This window comes from Canis lupus, chromosome 5, assembly GCF_048164855.1.
Source record: "Canis lupus baileyi chromosome 5, mCanLup2.hap1, whole genome shotgun sequence".
Lineage (NCBI taxonomy): Eukaryota > Metazoa > Chordata > Mammalia > Carnivora > Canidae > Canis > Canis lupus.
The window spans coordinates 12,948,935-12,970,560 of NC_132842.1; the positions used below are offsets into that span (position 1 = coordinate 12,948,935).

At 35.0% G+C, this 21,626-nt stretch overlaps 1 protein-coding gene across 5 annotated transcripts in view; it reads left to right on the forward strand.

Moving 5' to 3' along the window:
* The window catches only part of EPC1 (enhancer of polycomb homolog 1), a 94,513-nt gene that overhangs the window by 58,968 nt on the left and 13,919 nt on the right, over window positions 1-21,626 (forward strand). For all 5 annotated transcript variants that reach the window (XM_072825459.1, XM_072825457.1, XM_072825458.1 and 2 more), the window contains exons 2-9: window positions 5,508-5,667; window positions 16,469-16,614; window positions 16,987-17,193; window positions 17,572-17,720; window positions 18,598-18,757; window positions 19,788-19,964; window positions 20,057-20,146; window positions 20,237-20,385. In XM_072825459.1, the coding sequence (XP_072681560.1) occupies window positions 5,508-5,667; window positions 16,469-16,614; window positions 16,987-17,193; window positions 17,572-17,720; window positions 18,598-18,757; window positions 19,788-19,964; window positions 20,057-20,146; window positions 20,237-20,385 (1,238 nt within the window). The remainder of the gene's footprint in view (window positions 1-5,507; window positions 5,668-16,468; window positions 16,615-16,986; window positions 17,194-17,571; window positions 17,721-18,597; window positions 18,758-19,787; window positions 19,965-20,056; window positions 20,147-20,236; window positions 20,386-21,626) is intronic.

Consider the following 21,626-nt stretch of genomic DNA (forward strand, 5'->3'; position numbering starts at 1 on the left):
TTGGACTATTTGAAGTTATTTGAACACAGCTGGTCTACTTATGCTGCAAGTAGATTTATTCAAAAATTTCAGGGATCCCTGGGTGGCGCAGCGGTTTAGCGCCTGCCTTTGGCTCAGGGAGTGATCCTGGAGACCCGGTATCTAATCCCACGTCGGGCTCCCGGTGCATGGAGCCTGCTTCTCCCTCTGCCTATGTCTCTGCCTCTCTCTCTCTCTCTGTGTGACTATCATAAATAAATAAAAATTAAAAAAAAAATTTCAATGACAGATATTCAAGGAACATCTAACTTTTTATATAATTATAATTTAAAATTGGATTTTCTTAGGTATTTATACAAGGCATTCAGTAATTACTGGATTGCATTCAGAACTCATTCTAATTTATTTCGTTTGTTACTTGGCTTCACCATTCTACATCCTTTTACTCAAAGCAAAAATCTCATTTTCACTTATAATTTAATGTTTTTATGTAACTGAATGTTCGGGTTCCTAGAATAGATGTATATAGTTTTGGGTTTTATTTTTATTTTTTTTTTTTTAATTTTATTTATTTATGATAGTCAGAGAGAGAGAGAGAGAGAGAGAGAGGCAGAGACACAGGCAGAGGGAGAAGCAGGCTCCATGCACCGGGAGCCCGACGTGGGATTCGATCCCGGGTCTCCAGGATCGCGCCCTGGGCCAAAGGCAGGCGCCAAACTGCTGCGCCACCCAGGGATCCCTAGTTTTGGGTTTTAAAAATAACTTTCTTTACCTGGAAAGCTACAAGTGTATTTTAGTCTTGAACTAAACTAACTTATATGGGACAGGTTTTACTGAACCAAATAAATTATGTCTTCTAGAAAGTATTGGTGTTTTAGAAAATCATTTAGTGAAATCAAAATTTTTAATCAAAAAGTATTATAAATACATTGTAGAAAATTTAGGAAATAAAATTACAAAAGAGCATTTCAAAATTGTATCCCTTGGAGATAATCCATTAACTTTTTGGTATATATACTTTGAAACTTTATGTATAGGGGATCCCTGGTTGGCTCAGTGGTTTAGTGCCTGCCTTTGGCCCAGGGCATGGTCCTGGAGTCCCCGGATCGAGTCCCACATCAGGCTCCCTGCATGGGGCTTGCTTCTTTCTCTGCCTGTGTCTCTCATGAATAAATTAAAAAAAAATCTTAAAAAAAAAAAAAAAACTTTTTGTATATATCTGTACAGCAATGCACAGATATGTACATCATACACATTCATTTATTCAGCAAATAAACACTATGCTTTGTGTCCAGCACTGTTTTTTAGGGTGGCTATTTAGCAGTGAACAAAATAGACAAAAATCCTTGCTTTCATGCTGTTTAGATTGGGGTGGTGGAAAGAAAGTGGGGAGGAGGAAAGGGTGACAACAGTAAACAAGTAAATGACATGTCAGAGGATGATAAGAGCTATGAAAGAATAAGGCAAGGAAAGGAATAAAAGAATACAGAGAGGATTGATTCGTATATATATGCTCATCTACTTTAAGATTTTTTTTTTTTTTTTTTACTTTAAGATTTTTTTATGAAGGTGTTTATGTTCAGTTGTGTCTTTTTCTTTTAAAAGAAGATTAATACCAATATCTTGAACATAGAGTTTTCAGGTCTATCTTTTTTACTTAATAAATTGATGGGGTTTTTTCCGTATCATTAAGTATTATTCTGAACCATTTAAATTGGAATACACATATTCCATTTTATAGAATGTGGTCTATTGTCTATATAACCATCAGGGCAATCTTTTAAAACCTTATAGCCACTCTTGCTCTTAGTAAAAGGACATGACCAGTGACTCTGCATGATCTGGTGCTCATCCCCTGAGCAGATAGCATCTGCTATTCTCCCCTCTCACTCACCCTGCTCCAGCCATACTGGCCTATGTTTGGTCCTGACACACATGGGAGAGAGTAAATAGGAGTATTTAATAAAGTTACACTCCAGTTGTTGGAGAATATTTTTGTAAGACCTAGAAGAACCTAACCATAGATATTGTTTATTGCATGTACTTAGGGTCCTTAATACCCTATTCTTCTTTATCTTTTTATTATAAGAATTTTCTAACTTAGAGAAAACCTTCATAACTATGTTATGAACATAGTTCATGAACTACTCTCAACCTAGATTCCAAAATTAATGTTCTGTATTTTTTCTTATTCTATTATAATAAAATGTTTTTATAATTGAACCATTTGATGAGAGTATGTTGTACTCATGACACCACCCCTATAAGCCATGTATTAAGGGGAAATCATTTTTCTTAACTGTTAAAAATAGGAAATTTTGTGAAATATTTTATAAAACAAAAAACTACAAGTAAGGTTTTGGGTTTTTTTTTTGTTTTGTTTTGTTTTTTAAAGCAGTAAGTCTTCACTCTGTTATTAATAAAAATTTGAGTCCACAGTTTTGGAAAATGGATAAAACCATAGGAAAAAATTCTTTCTACAGAACACTTCATACTAAAGAGAATATAAATGGTAACTATTAAGCAAATGGAAGAGCTTTTCTAATAATGAAAGATCTATATTTGCTACCAGATGTTGGATAATTAGTAGATCTCAGGCATTTTATCTTAACCACAATTCCATATGGTAGGTACACATTGTACATTTACAGATAGTAAAACATACTGAGATAAGTATCTTATCTCCTGTCCTAAAGTCCTAGAGCTACTAGGCTATCAAGCCAACATCCAAATCCAGAGCACTCTTGATTACCAAAGTCCATGTTCTTTTTTTTTTTTAATAATTATTTTTATTTATTTATTTATGATAGTCACAGAGAGAGAGGCAGAGACACAGGCAGAGGGAGAAGCAGGCCCCATGCACCGGGAGCCCAACGTGGGATTCGATCCCGGGTCTCCAGGATCGCGCCCTGGGCCAAAGGCAGGCGCCAAACCGCTGCACCACCCAGGGATCCCCCAAAGTCCATGTTCTTAACCAGCATAATATATTGCCTGTAAAAATCAAAATACTTTAGAGGTCCCACTTCACACCTAGAAAGTAACTTTCTTTATGGTTCATCTAGAAAAATAAATGAGATAGCCAGGAATATTCTGAAAAAGAATTACAAAGGAAGAATTGCATTACTAGATAAGAAAATATAGTATGAGGCTACACTTTTAAAAAAATTGAGAGCCAGTTTGGGTAGAGTAGGAAAAAAGACTTAGGAATGCTGCCAGTTTGGGTAGAGTAGGAAAAAAGACTTAGGAATGCTGCCAAGTGCAAGGGGAATTTATTTTATGATATAGGTACATTTTTAATTATTAAAGAGAATAGATTTTACATATGACACTAGGACAAGTGGCTTGCCATTATCTCTCCTTATACAAAGAATAAAAAGATAAACCATATTTTTCACATGTTCACCTACACAAAGAAATGATAATAGATTAATTGTTCTAAATTAGGGACAAAATGCAAATTAAGAATAAGGTGCCTTGCTTTCCCACTCCCTCCTTGAGTTTGATATGTATGTAGGACAAAGGTCAAAAAATTTTTTTCTTGACATTTGAGGGCATCTGAGAGTAGAAAAAGTATACATGTGACAGACTTCCCAGCTGGAGTTTACAGAAGCATCCTGTGTCAATAGTTAAGGGCCAGTAGATAAAACAACATAGTATACCAAAGTATAAGAGGGTACATTTAGCCATTAGGGAGCCTGAATCAAAGATCAGATTGAGTTATAAAAAAGAAAGTATTTGTTTACATCTAGTTTGTGACTATATAATTTATACCTGATAGTAAGTATGACAAAATCACAAATGAAAAGATTAATAAATGTGACTAATAGAACTTTCTTGCATAGACAAGAAGTGCTTCAGGAAAATATTTGGAACTTTATTACACAGGGCCAATTTCCTTAATATTAAAAAGGAAACCATCTATTTAAGTGTCAAGAAAAAAGTAGCTCTTTGGAAAATGAACAAACAGCAACAACATTTAAGAAAAAAATCATTATAAAAGAACCTAAAGTGACAAGATGGATGATTTTAAAATTTAAAAGAGTCAATAAGATACTACAAGGAGGACATGCCTATGTAGTATATAGTCCGTTAAGCATCCAACTTCTGGTTTTGGCTCAGGGTAATGAGATGGAGCCAGCCCCATGTGGGGCAAGATTCTCCCTCTGCCCCTCCTGCTCGTATGCTTGTTCTCTCTCTCTCTCTCTCAAATAAATTAATCTTTAAAAAAAAAAAAGTATTACAAAGAATGGTAGTGTATGTTGTGGGACCCTCATATGCCCTTTGTGGACTTTTTTGTAGTTGTCCTACAGATGCTTCACAAATCCACAAAGATGTGTTGTATATAACAGTACAGGTGTGACTTTTGTAGCATTCAGGAAGAAGAGTAGGCATTCAGGTTGTTTCCAGGAGATTTTTTTCCTATCAATTATGTCTGGTTAAGTAAATTATGGTACATCCATATAATGGAATACACTGCAGCTGTCCTAAAAATTGTAGTAGAAGTACAGTGTAGAAAGATCTCCAGGATGTATCTAGCAAAGCCCTAGGTATAAAGCTCTGTATGTTGCATAGTAGAATTTTGTCTGACTTTTAAATCCTATTAGAAATTATAATTTTTAAAAATTAAAACAGAGTACTTAGGAGGACTGGAATTTTCTGTTTTCATATCATTGGAATATTTTTTGTCCTTGAATTTGTATTTTATATATTTTATCAAAAATTCTGTGATGATAGGGCTGAGAGAGAACAGATATTTTTATGGCAGCTGGTGGTATCACAAACTGGTAAAATCTTTCTGTGTGGTGACTAAACCAAAGCTTATTCGAATAACTGTTACATGCCAAGCATTATACAAAACTTTTTATGCACATTCATCTTTCTTAAATCTCCCGCCCTAAAAAGTAGATTTTTTTTTCTCATACTATAGGAAACAGAAAACTAAGGTGTCTCTCTAGTAGTTATATACTCTGAAGCCTGTACTTTCGACCCCTACACTAGGTTCTGGAAATGCTTAAGGGATTATCGAGACAAAAGACTGGATTTGAATGTGTCAGTTTCATCAACTAAAAATGAAGAGGATACTCTCTGCTCTTATTTGAAAAGATTGTATTAGTTGATTTGTATGAAAGTGCTTTCCAGATTCATGAAGCATTCTATGAAAAGATTAGAATTTTTTTATCCATAGCCTGCTTTCTTCATACAAATATAAATATTTTAACTCTTTTTCTTTGAATCTCATCTGTAAAATAGAAACTTAAAGTAACAGTTTAGGCAGTTTTTTGAATCTTTTGTATAATTTAATTCAATTTTTATGTAGTACATTTCTTAAACTGAGGAAGTATACAGTGAATCTAACAAAACCTTATTTCTACTTAAAATGTTTTTACTACTAATTGTATTGTTAGCATCCTTTCAAGGGTACAGTCCTTTCAGTTTTAAAACACATGAACAAAAATGTCTTCATGAGGCTATATATTCTGTTTGCTATTTTTAAAATACATAAACTTAACTATTTATTCCTGTTTTAGGAACACCATCTTCAGCGGGCTATTTCAGCACAGCAGGTGTATGGCGAGAAGAGGGATAATATGGTCATACCAGTCCCAGAGGCAGAAAGTAATATTGCCTACTATGAGTCTATATATCCCGGGGAATTTAAGATGCCAAAGCAGCTCATTCACATACAGCGTAAGTAATTACTCTTTTCATGATTATATTTTCTATAGCTATTTTCTGCTTAACTCTTGACATGTTTTTACCTGTTCAAGACCATTTTCAGTATCCATTTTATTGACCAGCATCAGCTAGAGAGTTACCAGAGGAGTCTATTTTCAGCTTTTAAAATGGAGATTTCTGCCTGACAGAAATGATAGCATTTTCATCTTACGCTTTTAAAAACATTTCATTTCAACATGTGCTCTTAAACTACTTTAGACAAATAGGATAAAGAATATAACTCAGATGTAGAAATGATTTTCTTACTTTTCAGAAATAGTGATATGAGTAGCCTTAAAGAATTTCTTAGTAAAAGTCAGAATCAGCAAACTTTTTAAAAAAGGGTCAGATGGTTAAATAGTATATAACTTAGCCTTTTTGGGTCATTCATTCTGTCACAACTATTCAGCTCTACTGTTGAAAGAAAGGCAGAATCAGCAGTTGACAATATGTAAACGAATGAACATGACTATGTTTCAATAAAACTTTATTGAGAAAAACAGATAGCAACCCATTGTTGGCCCATGGACAACAGTTTGCCAACCTCTGATTTGTGATCCGATCCTACCAACTTTTAGTGTTCTAGGTAGTAACTTACTTCACTTGGTAGTGATGAGTTCTTCATTAGTAATGATCCTTTGATGCCTATCACATTTGATGATGAATAGCTGAGAGCTTGTAAAACTTAGAGAATGCAATTCACTCACTCAATCCCCAAGTAGTTGGCAACTCTAAAACGTAGTTTAAAGTTTACTAAGGTAAAATTGGTACAGCTTTCATTATTGTGTGGTTGACTTTTCTGATTAAGAGGTCTTTCCAGCCACCTGTCTAATCTTTTTTTCAGGACCATGTAAATTGATGTTTTTTTTTTTAGGAATTACTGTAAAACTAATTAACTATTTTTTTCATTTAACCTTTTCTTCGTATGATCTAGTTTCTGTCCTAGATTCTAAACATTTATTTTACTATTTATTAAATACGAAAATCCAAAAATAAAGATAGTGTTTGTATTGTCTCTTATCAGTACTGTGTTGGCATTTGATTTTTTTTTTTTTAAGGTTTTATTTATTTATTCATGAGAGATACAGAAAGAGAGAGGCAGAGACATAGGCAGAGGGAGAAGCAGGCTCCATTCAGGAGCCTGATGCGGGACTCAGTCCCAGGTCTCCAGGATCACGCCCTGGGCCAAGGCAGGCACTGAACCGCTGAGCCACCCAGGGATCCCCAAGGGAGAAAATTCTTTAATCAGGGTACATTTGAAGTGTGTTGTCTCAGAAAGATCTGTACATTGGAATATTAATCAAGATAGTCTGCAAATTAGTTTTGGTGTTAGCTACCACTGAGTTTCTTTTAACTTTTTGTTTTAAATAATTATAAATTCAAAGGACAATATATGCGCCTTTGTATACCTCAATCAGGATAACTCAACTGTACCATCATTTAGTTCATAAATATAACAGAATCATGCAGTGTATATCCTTTGTGATTGGCTTGTTTCACTTAGCATTGAAGTTCATCCAACTTGTTTCATATAATATAGATCATTCCTTCTTATTGGTGAGTAGTATTCCTTAATATGTTTATTTAACCATTGACCCGGTGAAACACATTTGAGTAGTTTCCAGGCTTTGACTATTACAGATAAAGCTGCTATGAACATTAATGTGCAGGCTTTTGTGTGAACATAAGTTTTATATCTCCTGGAATAAATACCTATGAGTGCAGTTGCTGGGTCCGTTTTTAGTTTGACAAGAAATTCTACGGTATTTCCGAGAATACCTATGCTGTGTTACATTATCTCCCAGCAGTGTATGTGTGACCCAGTGTTTCCTGTATTCAGTATTTGGGGTTAGCACTTTTTTACTTTAAGCATTCTCATAGGTATGCAGTGATCTCTTATTATACTTTAAATTTGTATTTCTCTAAATGGCTAATATGTTAAGTATCTTTTCATGTGTTTATTTGCCACCTATATATCCTCTGGTGAAGTGATTGTCCTTGTGTTTGCCCATTTTCTAATTAGATTGTTTTTAACATTGAGTTTGAGTATTCTGTTTTATATATTCTAGACCCAAAGTCTTTGTCATATATGTGATTTAGAAATATTTTCTCCCAGTATACAGTTTGTCTTTTCATTCTCTTAACAGTCTGTCATACAGCAGAAGCTTGTAATTCTGATGAGATCCGGTTTAATCAGTTTCCTCTATGGATCATGATTTTGGTATCAACTCTTAAGAACTCTGCCTTTCCTGGGTACAAAAGAGTTTCTCCTGTGTTCTATTCTAGAAGATTACAGTTTCACATTTAAGTGTATCATCAGTATTTGAGTGTGTGAGGTCAAAGGATTTTTGTTTTTGGGGTTTGGTTTTGTTTTTTACTCCTGGATGTGCAGTTGCCCCAGCATCATTTATTGAAAAAGCCATCCCTCCTCCATTGAGTTGCTTGTTTCTTTTCCAATAATTAATTAGGCATATTGATACGGATCTATTTCTGGGTTCTATATTCTCTTCCCTTGATTTCTGTTCATTCCAAGATGGTACCACTGATTTGATTACTGCAGCTTTTAATAACCCTTAATATCAAGGAGAGTCATTCCTTCTTTATTTTTCTTTTTCAAAATTGTATTGGGTATTCTAAGGCCTTTCCATATAAATATTACAATAAGCTTGTCAGTGTCTACAAAGAAGCTTGCTGTGGGACGCCTGGGTGGCTCAGCTGTTAAGCATCTGCCTTCAGCTCAGGGTGTGATCCTGGAGTTCTGGGGTCGAGTCCCACATCAGGCTCCCTGCATGGAGCCTGCTCCTCCCTCTGCTTATGTCTCTGCCTCTCTCTGTGTGTCTCTCATGAATAAATAAAATATTAAAAAAAAAACTTGCTGAGATTTTGATAGGAATTAGATTAAACCTATAGATCACTCTAGGGAGAACTGACATCTTTACTGTGTTGAGTCTTCAGTCCATGACCACAGTATGACTCTGCAGGTATTTAGGTCTTCTTTCATTTCTTCCATTAACACTTTATAATTTTCATCATACATATCCTGTATATGTTTCTTTAGGTTTATACCTGTGTTTTATTTTCTTTGGAGCAATTGAAAATGGTATTGCATTTTTTATTTTGGTTTCCAATTGTTCATGGTCAGTGTACAGAAATGCAGGTGAAATTATTTATCTTATACCCTATGGCCCTAACTGAAATTGCTTATTAGTTCTAAACGCTTGTAGATTCTTTGGGATATTCTACATAGAAAATCATGCAATTAGAGACAACTTTATTTTTCCTTTTCAGTTTTTCTGTCTTTAATTTATTTCTTCCATTATAGTGGCTAATACTTCAGTATTGTTAAAATATAAGTGGTGAGAGCAGACATCCTTTCCTTGTTCTTGATGTTAGAAGGAAATAATAATTAAGTCTTTCACCATTAAGTATTATATCCCCTGTAAGGTTTTTTTTTTTTTTTTTCACATATATGAAATTGTCATATATGTGATTTGGAAATCTTTTCTCCTAGGGTATAGTGCCTTTTCATCCTCTTAACCAACTCTTTCACGTAGCAAAAGCTTTTTTGCTGAGATCCAGTTTATCAGTTTTCTTCTTATGGATCGTGATTTTTATTCTTAGCATACTGAGAGTTTTTATCATGAATCAGTATTCAATTTTGTCAGATGGCTTTTTCTACATCAATGGGTAGCATGATGTGATTTTTTTTCTTCTTTAGCCTGTTGATAGGATAAGCTATTATATTAGTTGATTTTCAGATATTGAACCAATTTCACATACTACCTGACTGTAGTATATTATTTTTAAATATTTTGTTGGAGAAGATTTTAATTGTGGAATTTTGCATCTAGGTTCACGAGAAATAGTTTGGCTGTGTGTGTGTGTGTGTGTGCGCGCGCGCGCGCGCGCACACATTTGTGTGTTCTGTCTTATTTGGCTTTGGTATCAGAGCTATAGTGACTTCATAAAACAGGTTGGAAAGTGTTCTTACTCTGTTTTCTGGAAAAAATGTTTAAGATTTATGTTAATTCTTTAAAATTTGATATTGGCTTTTAATATACTACAATAAATAAAAAATAGAGTATAAATTTCTGCAAAGTTAAAATAGAATTTTGACTGCTAGGTGGTCTAATAAATCACTTATGACACTGCAGCCCGGGTTGCTCAGTGGCTCAGCAGTTTAGCGCCTCCTTCAGCCCAGGGCCTGATCCTGGAGACCTGGGATCGAGTCCCACGTTGGGCTCCCTGCATGGAGCCTGCTTCTCCCTCTGCCTGTGTCTCTGCCTCTCTCTCTCTCTCTCTCTCTCTCTCTCTGTCTCTCTGTCTCTCATGAATAAATAAATAAAATCTTCTTAAAAAATTCGCTTATGACATAAATATGGACTGATTCATTTTAGTTCCCTTAATTTCTATTTTGTGAAGCTCTTAAGCTAATAATGTTATGCAAACTCTTCTTGAGAGTTTTTAAGGTGATAACTAGTATTCTCTAAGAAAGGAATGGTCAGACACGTTTGAGAATAATTCCACATTTTACTCTCCTACCTACCGCCGGAGTCATATGCATATTATATTTATAGGCTCTGAGAATCTTGTGGTTTTTTTTTAAAAAAAAAAAAGCAAGCTTATTTTTAATCTAGCATTTTCCAATTGTATTTATTACATGTTCTCTGTTAACATTTAATTGAACATTAGTTTGGGAAAGTTCAACTCTATCCTTACTTCAGCTGACTTGGAGAAGATATCATAATTTTCTTTATTTTATCCAATCAGAGCTCGAAGGAAGAAACCCAAATCCCCTTCTTTAGGTACTTTCTAAGCTATTTCACTGAGTTCTTGACACTCAGCATTTCCTGATCCAAAGGATCATGTAATGTTTCTATTTTGCTGGTGATCCGTAAGGCTTCTAGATTATTACAGGTAGGACTTCTTTCTTGTTTATACTGGGAGAAAGGACAGAACAGTTCTGACCAGAAGAGATGAAAACAATTCTCTCTTCTCCTTCCTTTTGCACTTGGGTCTCAAGGCTCTCCTATTAAACCTGAAAGGAAACCTTTTTTTAAAGGGTAATCTTGATGTACATTTACATATGTATAGATGCCTTTGTGTGGAGGTACAGATAGATATATTGTAGTTCTGCCTACTGGAAGAGCCAAAAGCAAGATTATTCAGTAGTAATGAGCATACCTAGCACCTTTCTCTAATCCATTCTACATTAAATAAGACCAAGAATCTGTGGAGAAATGGCTGATTCCAGGGCTGTGGCAGGGTAGGTGCAAGATGAACCTGGAACCTCCTCTTACTATGCCAGAAATTAACCATTAAAAAAATGACAGGAGCATATCACAATGACACAAGAATTTCTTCCACTGGCTGGTTCTGGGACAATTTAAGCAGGAGAATAATTTAACGCAATAATGAATAAAGCAGTGAAAAATGTAGGAATTCATGAGTACATACTGATAATAAAAAATCGTGAAGGTAGCCTCGTGCTTTTAATAGTATAAAGCCAAAAGCTGAGTGGTACAATGTGAGGAGAGTACTGGAGTTGGAAGAAAATTTTTGTAATTATTGTGACCAAGACTGAATTGTGTAAGAATCATCAATGTGTTCTCAATATAAGAGGAAATTTTGATGAGGAACAGGATATTTGCATGATCTTAATCTCTCCCTACCAAGTGTTTATTAATTACAAGAGAGGGGGAAAAATAAACAATAGTTATACTGTGGAACAGTTGGGTAATTTCTTGACTGGTGATAATAATTTTCATCACTTATGAGGAACAGATGAACATTATGTGCCTCTAGATGTGATACCCTGTGAAGGACTAAGAAAGTTGAGTATGTAGTATGCCATCTAAGAGTATGTAGTCTAATCATAATAGGAATAATAATAAATATTCTGTGGAGAGTTCTGTATTCTTCAAAAACATCAGTGTCTTTTAAAAGACAAAGTCTGTGGAAATGTTCCAGATTAAAGGAGGCCAAAGAGACAATAACAAAAATAGTACCTGATCCTAGACTGGTCTCATGCTGGAGGGGATAAATATTACAAATTATTGGATCAGCTGAGAAAATTGGAGTGTAGGCTGGCGATTAAATTGTTGTATGAGTGTAAATTTATGAAGTTGGTTGGTGACTGTAATGTGATTATATAAAAGAGTCTAAGGAAATACACTCTGAAATATTTAGCAGTAGGGAACCGTTATGAATGTAATTTACCCTTTAGTGCCTCAAAAAATATACTGAGTGTACATAGAGATACAAAATAGAGAATACATTAAAATGATAACAATAAAATTTAACAGTAGGTGAATCTGGGTATAGGATATGTGGGTGTTCCATGTACAATTTTTTTTGAGATTTTATTTATTTATGTGAGAGAGAAACCAAGAATGCGAGAGAGAAAGAGCGCAAGCAGAAGCACAGGGGAAGGGCAGAGGGTGAGGGAGAAGCAGGCTCCATGCTGAGCAAGGAGCCTGATGTGGGGCTTGATCCTAGGACCTCCGGATTATGATCTGAGCTGAAAGCAGACCTGCAACCGACTGAGCCACTTAGGCATCCCTACCTATACTAGTCTCATTTTGCAATTTTTGTAAGTGTGAATTTGTTTAAAAAAAAAAAAAAAAAAAAGGAAGAAGAAGGAGGAGGTTGGTTTGTTTGTTTTTAATAGATCCTTATAGAACTTACTTTTTAAGGTACCTCTCAGAATACTCTTTTTTTTTTTTTTTTTCCCTCAGAATACTCTTATCCCTGATTCTGAAAGATTACATTTCCTCCTTCCCTTTGCCTAGTTCCACATTCACTTACAACACACAGTCTTCCCCCATTATTCTTCTGGTGCTACTTTCTTAAATATAAAATCTATAGCATCATCCACAGAATTTTATCAAAAAGAATTCTATATGTGTGATTTCAAATCTTTCAAATGAGGGAATCTCCAGTCATTCTCCTCAATTACTTTCTAGAAGTGACTCGACTCTCTCTGCTTATGAATATAAAGAAGTTGAAGACTTTGATCATCTAGTTAGCCAGTGGTAGCTTTGTCTTAGGTAAATAATAATAATAGTAAATATCACCATTAACAACAGTATTTTCTGCTGCTCAGAATTTGTTTCAGGAACTTTTGCAAGTAGATATTACTAATCATTGAGGGTTTAATGCTTGAGTTGAAACCCACTTACATTCCTGGGCTGACAGATTTCTCCTTGCCTTGGATAGGGTGCCTCCTTTTCAATCGGATTACATTCTGTTTGTTTCCAATCCACAATTTGTGCCATTTCAGGGCCCAAATATCCTTTTACTAGTGGTGTTACAGACATAACACACTTAGTCTGAGCTTCTATGGTATTTGTTACTTAAATATTTATATACATTTCATCTCTGTCATTTGACTCTAAGCATAAGGGCAAGAACTGGTTTGTACTACTTTGTATCTTCTTTAAAAAGTAATCAATTTAGGGATGCCTGGGTGGCTCAGCGGTTGAGTGTGTGCCATCAGCTCAGGGCCTGATCCCAGGTTCAGGGATTGAGTCCCATATTGGGCTTCCTGTGAGGAGCCTGCTTCTCCTTCTGTCTGTCTATGCCTCTCTCTCTCTCTGTCTCTCATGAATAAATAAAATCTTTTAAAAAAATAATTTATATGTATGTACTATTGTATTCTTTTAGCTTGGATTTATTTTCTATCACATTTTCTCCTCCATCTATGTATTTTGTTTAACCATTTGTATATCTGGGTTTATCCCTACCAAGATATTTTAAAAGGAATTAGCCTCTATAATATGGCTCCTATTTTTAAACAGTTATTGGCTAGCTGGGTCTCATTTTAATTGACAGAACTTAATTACAAGATGTAATCCATTTGCCTATTTCTCTGTAGACCCTATTTTCTATTTAGAACACATTAGATGGCCCAAAAAATTTGAAGATACACCTATTTCTAGGACCATATCTATGTTACCATCTTTATCAGCTGTAGTTGAGCTGTCATTTGGAAGCGGTAGGTCAGGCTGAAGCTAAATTCACTTTAATCATTGGCTCTGGTTTTTTGGTCGAATGAGATCCTAAAGTGCATTTTTACATGTTAGCATCTTAGGGCTTTAATATTTTTATGTCTAAAGAAGATTTGGTTCTCATATTTTAAAGATGTTATATGTGTTTGCACGACCTGTAAAAGGAAAGCTGCTTGCACAGGCAAGAGCAGTCAGCCTCACAGGTACTTGTTTAACTTTCATAGAAAAGACACTGAGCTCCCTAGCATGAGAATCTTCCTTTTCAGTCTTGATTGCCTTCCCTGATATGTTGGATGTGACTCGTCATTCATGGTATAATATATGTCAAATATATTTTGGTAATGCAAAAGTAAGGTGATACTAGTGAACTTGTTTCGTTTTTGTGAAGAATTAAATTTTGTAAGCGTGATTGGATCTGAACATTTTTATAGTGGGACATGCCAAAGTCCTATATAGGTAAGACCCTAAAAAGATATATAATATACCCTTAAGGAGTAGAACAATGCTAGTTGGTCCCTGATTTGGCTTTCTGGATTATCAGGATCGCCACTCTTTAATAGACCTTTCAATGATGATGGAAATATTTTATAATCTGTGCTTTCTGGTACAGTAGTAAACACATGTAGCTGTTTAATGCTTGAAATGTGGCTAATTAATTATGGCTAAGGTATTAAATTTTTAATTTAATTTAAAGTGGCTAGTGGTTATCCTATTGAACAATGAAGATATGGAATGTTTTGGTTAGGAACCCAAACAAACAAGTGTTTTAATCTATTTCAGGATCTCCAAAAGCCCTGTTTACAAAACAGTAACAAACAGAAATAGATCATGGAAAGTCATTGGAGAGAGAGCCTTATGGTCATAAGAAAGATGGGTGCAGAGATATTAACATATGGAGGTTTTTATGAAGGAATCTAAATATTTTAATTAGGAATGTTACAGAAGTGTAATACAGATCAAAATTGTAAATGGGCAGTGATATAGTAGGTTCAATTCTACAGCTATTTATTGGATTCCTATGGGCCAGATGCTATCTATGTTAAACTTGAAGCAAGGAGGGCAGGTTTGGGGCAGCCAAAGGGCCCCCTCTTATTCCTACCACAGATAGCACTAATGGGTGGCTACATAGTTTTTCAGCGGTTTTTCCCACTTTACTAGAGGCAGTATCCGAATGCCTTTCAGTAAAGTACTGCAAATAGAGTTGGCATACAAAATGAACATGTTTACTGTCTCTGCAGAGATAATTAAGTCACAATGCCTCCTCTCAAGGAGATCAGGAGATCAGTCATATTCTAATACTTATCAAGTAGATTATAAAGTATGTGTAGAAAATAGGACAAAAGAAGGGCATTGATCTAGAACAGGAATTTTTAACCTTGGTGCCACAGCTTTTAGAGATACAAATTGCTTGTAATTTATGCAGAATGTTTTATGTTCACACAGTTTGTTTTTCTGGGAGAGGGTTCATAGCATCAAAAAAAGATAAAAGTGACAAGGAACCGTTTACTAGTTGGGAGCAGTCAAGAAGGAATTCCACAGGACTTGATAATCAGGTTGGGTTTTGAAAAGATTAAATAGTTGTTTGCAGTCACTTGCTAGGTGGAGGCAGACAACAGCTAATATAAAGGCCTGAAGACATAAAATAGTATGCTGTATGAAATATGTGAAATTTGAGGAGCACCTGACTGGCTCAGTCGGTAGAGCACATGACTCTTGATCTCAGGGTTTTGAGTTCAAGCCCCACGTTGGGTATAGAGATTAGTTTAAAAAAAGAAAAGAAATGTATGAAATTTGATACTGCTACATCATAAAGTGCTGATGAGACTAGAGAGACGAGGTCAGAAAGCCTCATACAGTCGTAAGGATTTGGATTCTGAGGTGATGGGAAATTAAGAAGTATTAAGGGAAGAGTGTGAGACATTTTGATATCAAGCTACTTAATATTTTACTAATATTATTGTTAGTCTGGTTTAATTTTGATATGTAATTGAATGACATTTGATAATACGGTGTAGAGCAGTGGTTCCTGGCCCCCTTTCAAATCTTAACAAATATAAGAGATACATCACATTTCTGTCACCATGATTATCATGAGGAAACAAGCCGCCTCAGCAGAAGTGCACTCATTGAGTGATAGCTGTTACTGTTTTTGGCAGTGGCTTCTAACACTTCTGCTTTAAATACCATTCCCTAAGCATTTGGTAAAGTAGTTACATAATCTATTAAGTAGGATTTAAATATTCTAGAAACAATCTTAAAGACCTTATCCTTTTCTATTATATCAAACCATATGAAATTGCTGATACTTTATCTTTTTTATCTATAAGATTTTCATATAGTCCAATACATTTCATAATCTCTTTATGTTCTTAATGGGCTTCTAGTTTGTTTTTGAGGTGGGGGAAGGGAGTCGCATCCATTGTCCCTTTTTTTTTTTTTGGTAAAGATTTTATTTATTTATTCATGAGAAACACACAGAGAGGCAGAGACACAGGCAGAGGGAGAAGCAGGCTCCATACAGGGAGCCCGATGTGGGACTTGATCCCGGGACTCCAGGATCACGCCCTGGGCAGAAGACAGACGCTAAACAGCTGAGCCACCCAGGGATCCCCACATCCGTTGTCCTTTATGACTTATGTGTTTGTCAATAATAATAGTAACTTTAAATGTGGGAAGCCATAAATTTCTGGTTTCTTTAGATCTGTTGAGAGGTTTTTGTCGGTGGTTTCACATAGTAAATGATTGCTTATGGTTTCTTCTGTCAGCTTTTAGTTTGGATGCTGAGCAGCCTGATTATGATTTGGATTCTGAAGATGAAGTATTTGTGAATAAACTGAAAAAGAAAATGGACATCTGCCCATTGCAATTTGAGGAGATGATTGACCGTCTAGAAAAAGGCAGTGGTCAGCAGGTATAACTTCATTGTATATACCTATATATGTATAGAAACAGGATAATGTTGGAGTGAGGGTAAGTGATCAGACTGTGGAATTAACAAGCATGAATTCATATCTCATCTCTGCCCAGTACTAATCTGTATAATTTTGAGCAATATGTTATAAAAAAATAACAACAAAAAAGCCTCTGTGCCTGGTTCCCCTTCTGTAAAATAGAGATGATAAACATAATAAGATTATATTGTATATAAAGCATCAATGATGGACATGTATAAAGCACTCCACATTTGCTGTTATTAATATTGTTATTGTCATTAAAGTTAGAAGTACTTTTGGACCTTATGTATATCTATTATATGAAAATGACATAATGATTTTACATTTAGCCAGTCAGTCTGCAGGAAGCCAAGCTACTGCTAAAAGAAGACGATGAATTAATTAGAGAAGTTTATGAATACTGGATTAAAAAGAGAAAAAACTGTCGGGGGCCATCTCTTATCCCATCAGTAAAACAAGAAAAGCGTGATGGTTCCAGCACAAATGATCCTTACGTGGCTTTTAGAAGGCGTACTGAAAAAATGCAGACTCGAAAAGTAAGTGAATTTGAAAAAAAAGTTTGTAATTTTTTTATCAAAGAAAAATTATTTATATTTATGAATATCTCTGCATCTGAAGGCTGTGTCTTAATTTGTGTTTAAATAGACTTCCTGTACAAAATAATAAAAAAATACTAATTTAAAATGTATCAACCTTAGGATTCATTACACAGCTATTAATGATATGTTTTAATGTTAAACTATTTAAAAATCATATATACCATTGATTTCCTGGTAATCCATATTCCCTTTCAGTGCCTTTAAATTCTAACCAGCCCTTCAAATAATATGTATTCTTATATATCAATAGCTATGTTCAGAATGCCACTAGTTGGAAATTTTATTGACATTAAAAAAGCAACTTCATATTTTCAGAATCGCAAAAATGATGAAGCCTCTTATGAAAAAATGCTTAAACTGCGTCGAGATCTCAGTCGGGCTGTTACTATTCTAGAGATGATAAAAAGAAGAGAAAAGAGTAAAAGGGAGCTATTGCACTTAACACTGGAAATTATGGAAAAGAGGTAAAGTATACTTTAATAGGGTCGGCTGTATCATACCGTTAGTATTATGTGTATTGTAGTATGGTTCCTAATGAATTAACCCTAGAAATACCATCCTTTAATAATAAGTAGAGATTATTAAATGTGTGATATGATATACTTTGCATAATTTTACATCTGTTCCTCTCTATTTTCTTTAAAAGTGACAGACAGGGCTCGGTAAAATTAAAATATGCCAGGTATAATCTTATTCTTTTGTCCTTATTTGAGTTTGAGTGCAATGTTGGGAGGGAGAGAATATTTGTCAGTTATAAAGTTTTTCATTTACTCACCAGATGGTACTGATTTTTTTTTTTTTAAACACCTACTGGGTTTTTTAACAGAAGTATAAAGAAGGGAGGGGAAGAGGCCCATAATTTTAACACTCAACGATTTGGCACAAGATACACAATGAAAACTTCAAGCCTCACTTCCCTATTTCCTAGTCACTATCTCCAAAGAAAACCACTATTAAATTTCTCATAATTCATCTAAGGAAAATTAGTTTTATATAGTACAGGCAATTCAAATTAGCAGAAAGTTCTTCACCATTTTAGGCATTAATTTCAATATCTCCACCAAATCTTTCACCAAAATTGGTAAGTTAAAATTTGAACCTTTGTTTTTTTCCCCACAGTTATCTATTTATGGTGCAAAGGTAAAGCTATAAGCCAAAAAGTAACGGAAGAAACCGAAGGAATCATGTAATCTTCATTTTAAATTAGCATTCAGCAAGTAATCAAAGTTTAATATTGCCTTCAGTCTACTCAGTGTCTATAATCGTATCTCAGGCTTTAATAGTCCTAAATATTTACAGAACTAACTTTAATTTTTGCAGCTTTCTTTTCTATAATTTCAGGTATAATTTGGGTGACTATAATGGAGAGATCGTGTCTGAGGTTATGGCCCAGAGACAGCCAATGAAACCTACTTATGCCATCCCCATCATCCCGATCACTAATAGCAGTCAGTTTAAACATCAGGAAGCAATGGATGTGAAGGAATTCAAAGCAAATAAGGTGATAAAAATTTTTATGATAATAGTAGCTGGTAATAGAATGTTGTTTTATCATTAGAGTGAAAAAGAAAAATACATATAAACCCTACCATGAACTATGCTGCAAAGTCCGCTTTTGATTCAAGACTAACCTGTTAATACAACAGTAGGAATAGTAAAGAGAGATACTGTATAGATGAACTCTTTAAGAATTAACTTTTCCCCCAAAAAACTGTAATGCCATAAACTACATAAAACTTGATACAGACATTTAGTATCTGTACACAGCCATGATACTTGCCGTGATCTTTTTCTTTCCAACAGGTATTTTTACCTGTAGCCTTTCTTACCTGTCATACACTTCATACTTTAATTAGCCTTTGCTCTTACCTGCACACATATTTCTAACGTGCACTATCGGCTCAATCACTCTTGCTTCTGTATTTTATCCTTGTGTTGTCCCTGTTTAATGATTTCATCTCTGTATCATCTAAAACTGCCTAGATTCACTCCAGAAAGCCTTTGTTGTTTAGCTGCCAAATCTTTACTTCCCTTTATTTTTGTGACACCTCCATATTAGGAGTTATCTGAGGTGCTTTGTGTGTGTATAAGATTAAGATTGTTTGCTTTATTATTTTCCCAAAATGGATTTGTTAACTCTTTAGAATAAAGACTAGACCTCCCCCCACCCCCCGCCCTTTTTATTTTCTCCTAGAATTTTCATAGAAAATTTAGGAAAAGGTACAGGAACCAATGATAAATACTAACTGTAGTTACAGGATTTCAGAAGCTGAAGAACCTCTCTTCTTTTACTTTAAATGAAACAAAATATTTTATGAGATGATGTTTAGGTTGTAAGAACATGTCAATGTTTCACAGAAACCAACCTGTAATACTTTACAATATAAGATGACAAAACATAGGCGTCTTAGATCTCTTCTGAGTGCGAATGACTTCATTATAGCTCTAATCCTGTTTTTAAAGCATACCCCAAACTGCAGGTTTGTTGAACATGGTTTCTAGTGTTTGATTAACATACGACTTTATTGCAGCAAGATAAAGCCGATCTTATCCGACCTAAACGTAAATATGAAAAGAAGCCCAAAGTCTTACCATCGTCTGCTGCTGCTACTCCTCAACAGACGAGTCCTGCTGCACTGCCCGTCTTTAATGCTAAAGATTTAAATCAGTATGACTTTCCCAGCTCAGATGAAGAACCTCTCTCCCAGGTAAAGATAAAAATTTCTCTATGAGCATAGAGGAGAAGGAAGGAGTGACATAGGAAGTCACATGTTTTGACCCACTTCATTTTATTTTAAAGGTCTTGTCTGGCTCTTCGGAAGCTGAAGAAGAAAATGATCCTGATGGTCCTTTTGCTTTCCGTAGGAAAGCAGGCTGTCAGTACTATGCTGTAAGTTTCAGGTTCTCTTTTTTAAATAATAAGTTGTTTGCCTTTAACTGACAAAATAAAATAATTTTTTTGTTTGTTTTTTGTTTTTAGCCTCACTTAGACCAAACTGGCAACTGGCCTTGGACTAGTCCTAAAGATGGAGGATTAGGGGATGTACGATATAGATACTGCTTAACCACCCTCACTGTACCCCAGAGGTGTATTGGATTTACACGAAGACGGGTTGGGCGTGGTGGAAGGTAACTATTTCTGTATTCCTAGCATAGGTACAGTAGGGACAAAGACAGTAGGGTAATCAAATCTAGAGCTTTAGAGAGGGAATCCTTCTAAATAGCTCATTTGTTTCCATTTTCTGTTCTTAAATGATTTTTTTGACTAAAATACTAAAAGAGATTACAAAAAGTTGTTTCAGAAGTTCTGGCACATATTAGAAGAAAGGACTGAATAGGCTAAGAAATGTCATGTAATTAGTACACTAGGTTGTTTAACTTCTCAGTGAAAACACGCTAGAAGGGGTCCCTGGGTGGCTCACTGGGTTAAGCATCTGACTCTGGGTTTCAGCTCAGGTCATGATCTCTAAGTCATAAGATTGAGCCCTGTCCCTCTGCCCCTCCCCCTGCTCATGTGCACTCATTCTCTCTCTCTCTCTCTCTCAAATGAATGAATGAATGAATGAATGAATGAATGAATAAAATATTTTTTTAAAAAGGCTCCAGGATCCATGCATGGTCTGACGTTGACACCCAGTTTTTCAGGATCTAATCACTCTTTTGTTTAAACATGATAGTACCCCCTGTACACTCTAGATGCCTTGTGTGAGAATTTGTGTGGGAGGCAGGAAGGAATTACAGAACACATAAAAGTGAAGAAAAAGAAAGATAATCCTGTATAGGTAGGGGAAAAAAGGCAGAACATAGTATCAAGGTGCTTTCAGGAAGAAACCTGAGGATGTAGAGGGTTTTTTTTTGTTTGTTTCTTAAAGATTTTATTTACTTATTCATGAGAGAGAGAGAGAAAGAGGCAGAGACACAGGCAAAGGAAAAAGCAGTCTCCCCAAAAGGAGCCCAGTGTGGGACTCGATCCCACATAGATCCCGGGATCATGTCCTGAGCCAAAGGCAGACACTCAACTGCTAAGCCACTCAGGCATCCCAGGATGTAGTTTTTAATGAATGCTTTATACATATGTTTCTTTCATTTTCAAGTCTTAATTGCAGTTTTTAATTACTTTAGAATTGTCTGGACACTGAAATTATTTATTTTATTTAGTGCTTTCCCCCCAGTCATTACATTGATATCAATAGTAGCCAAAATTCCATGTCATTTATATTTTATACTATACTAACATTAGTCGCTGTTAGTATTTTAAGATGGAATTACTTATAAAGTTTATATAAATAACATAAAAATATATCTTCTACAGTAGTAGATCTCAAATATTTTGTCGATAAGAAATTTTAATGCTATAAAATATCCCAAAG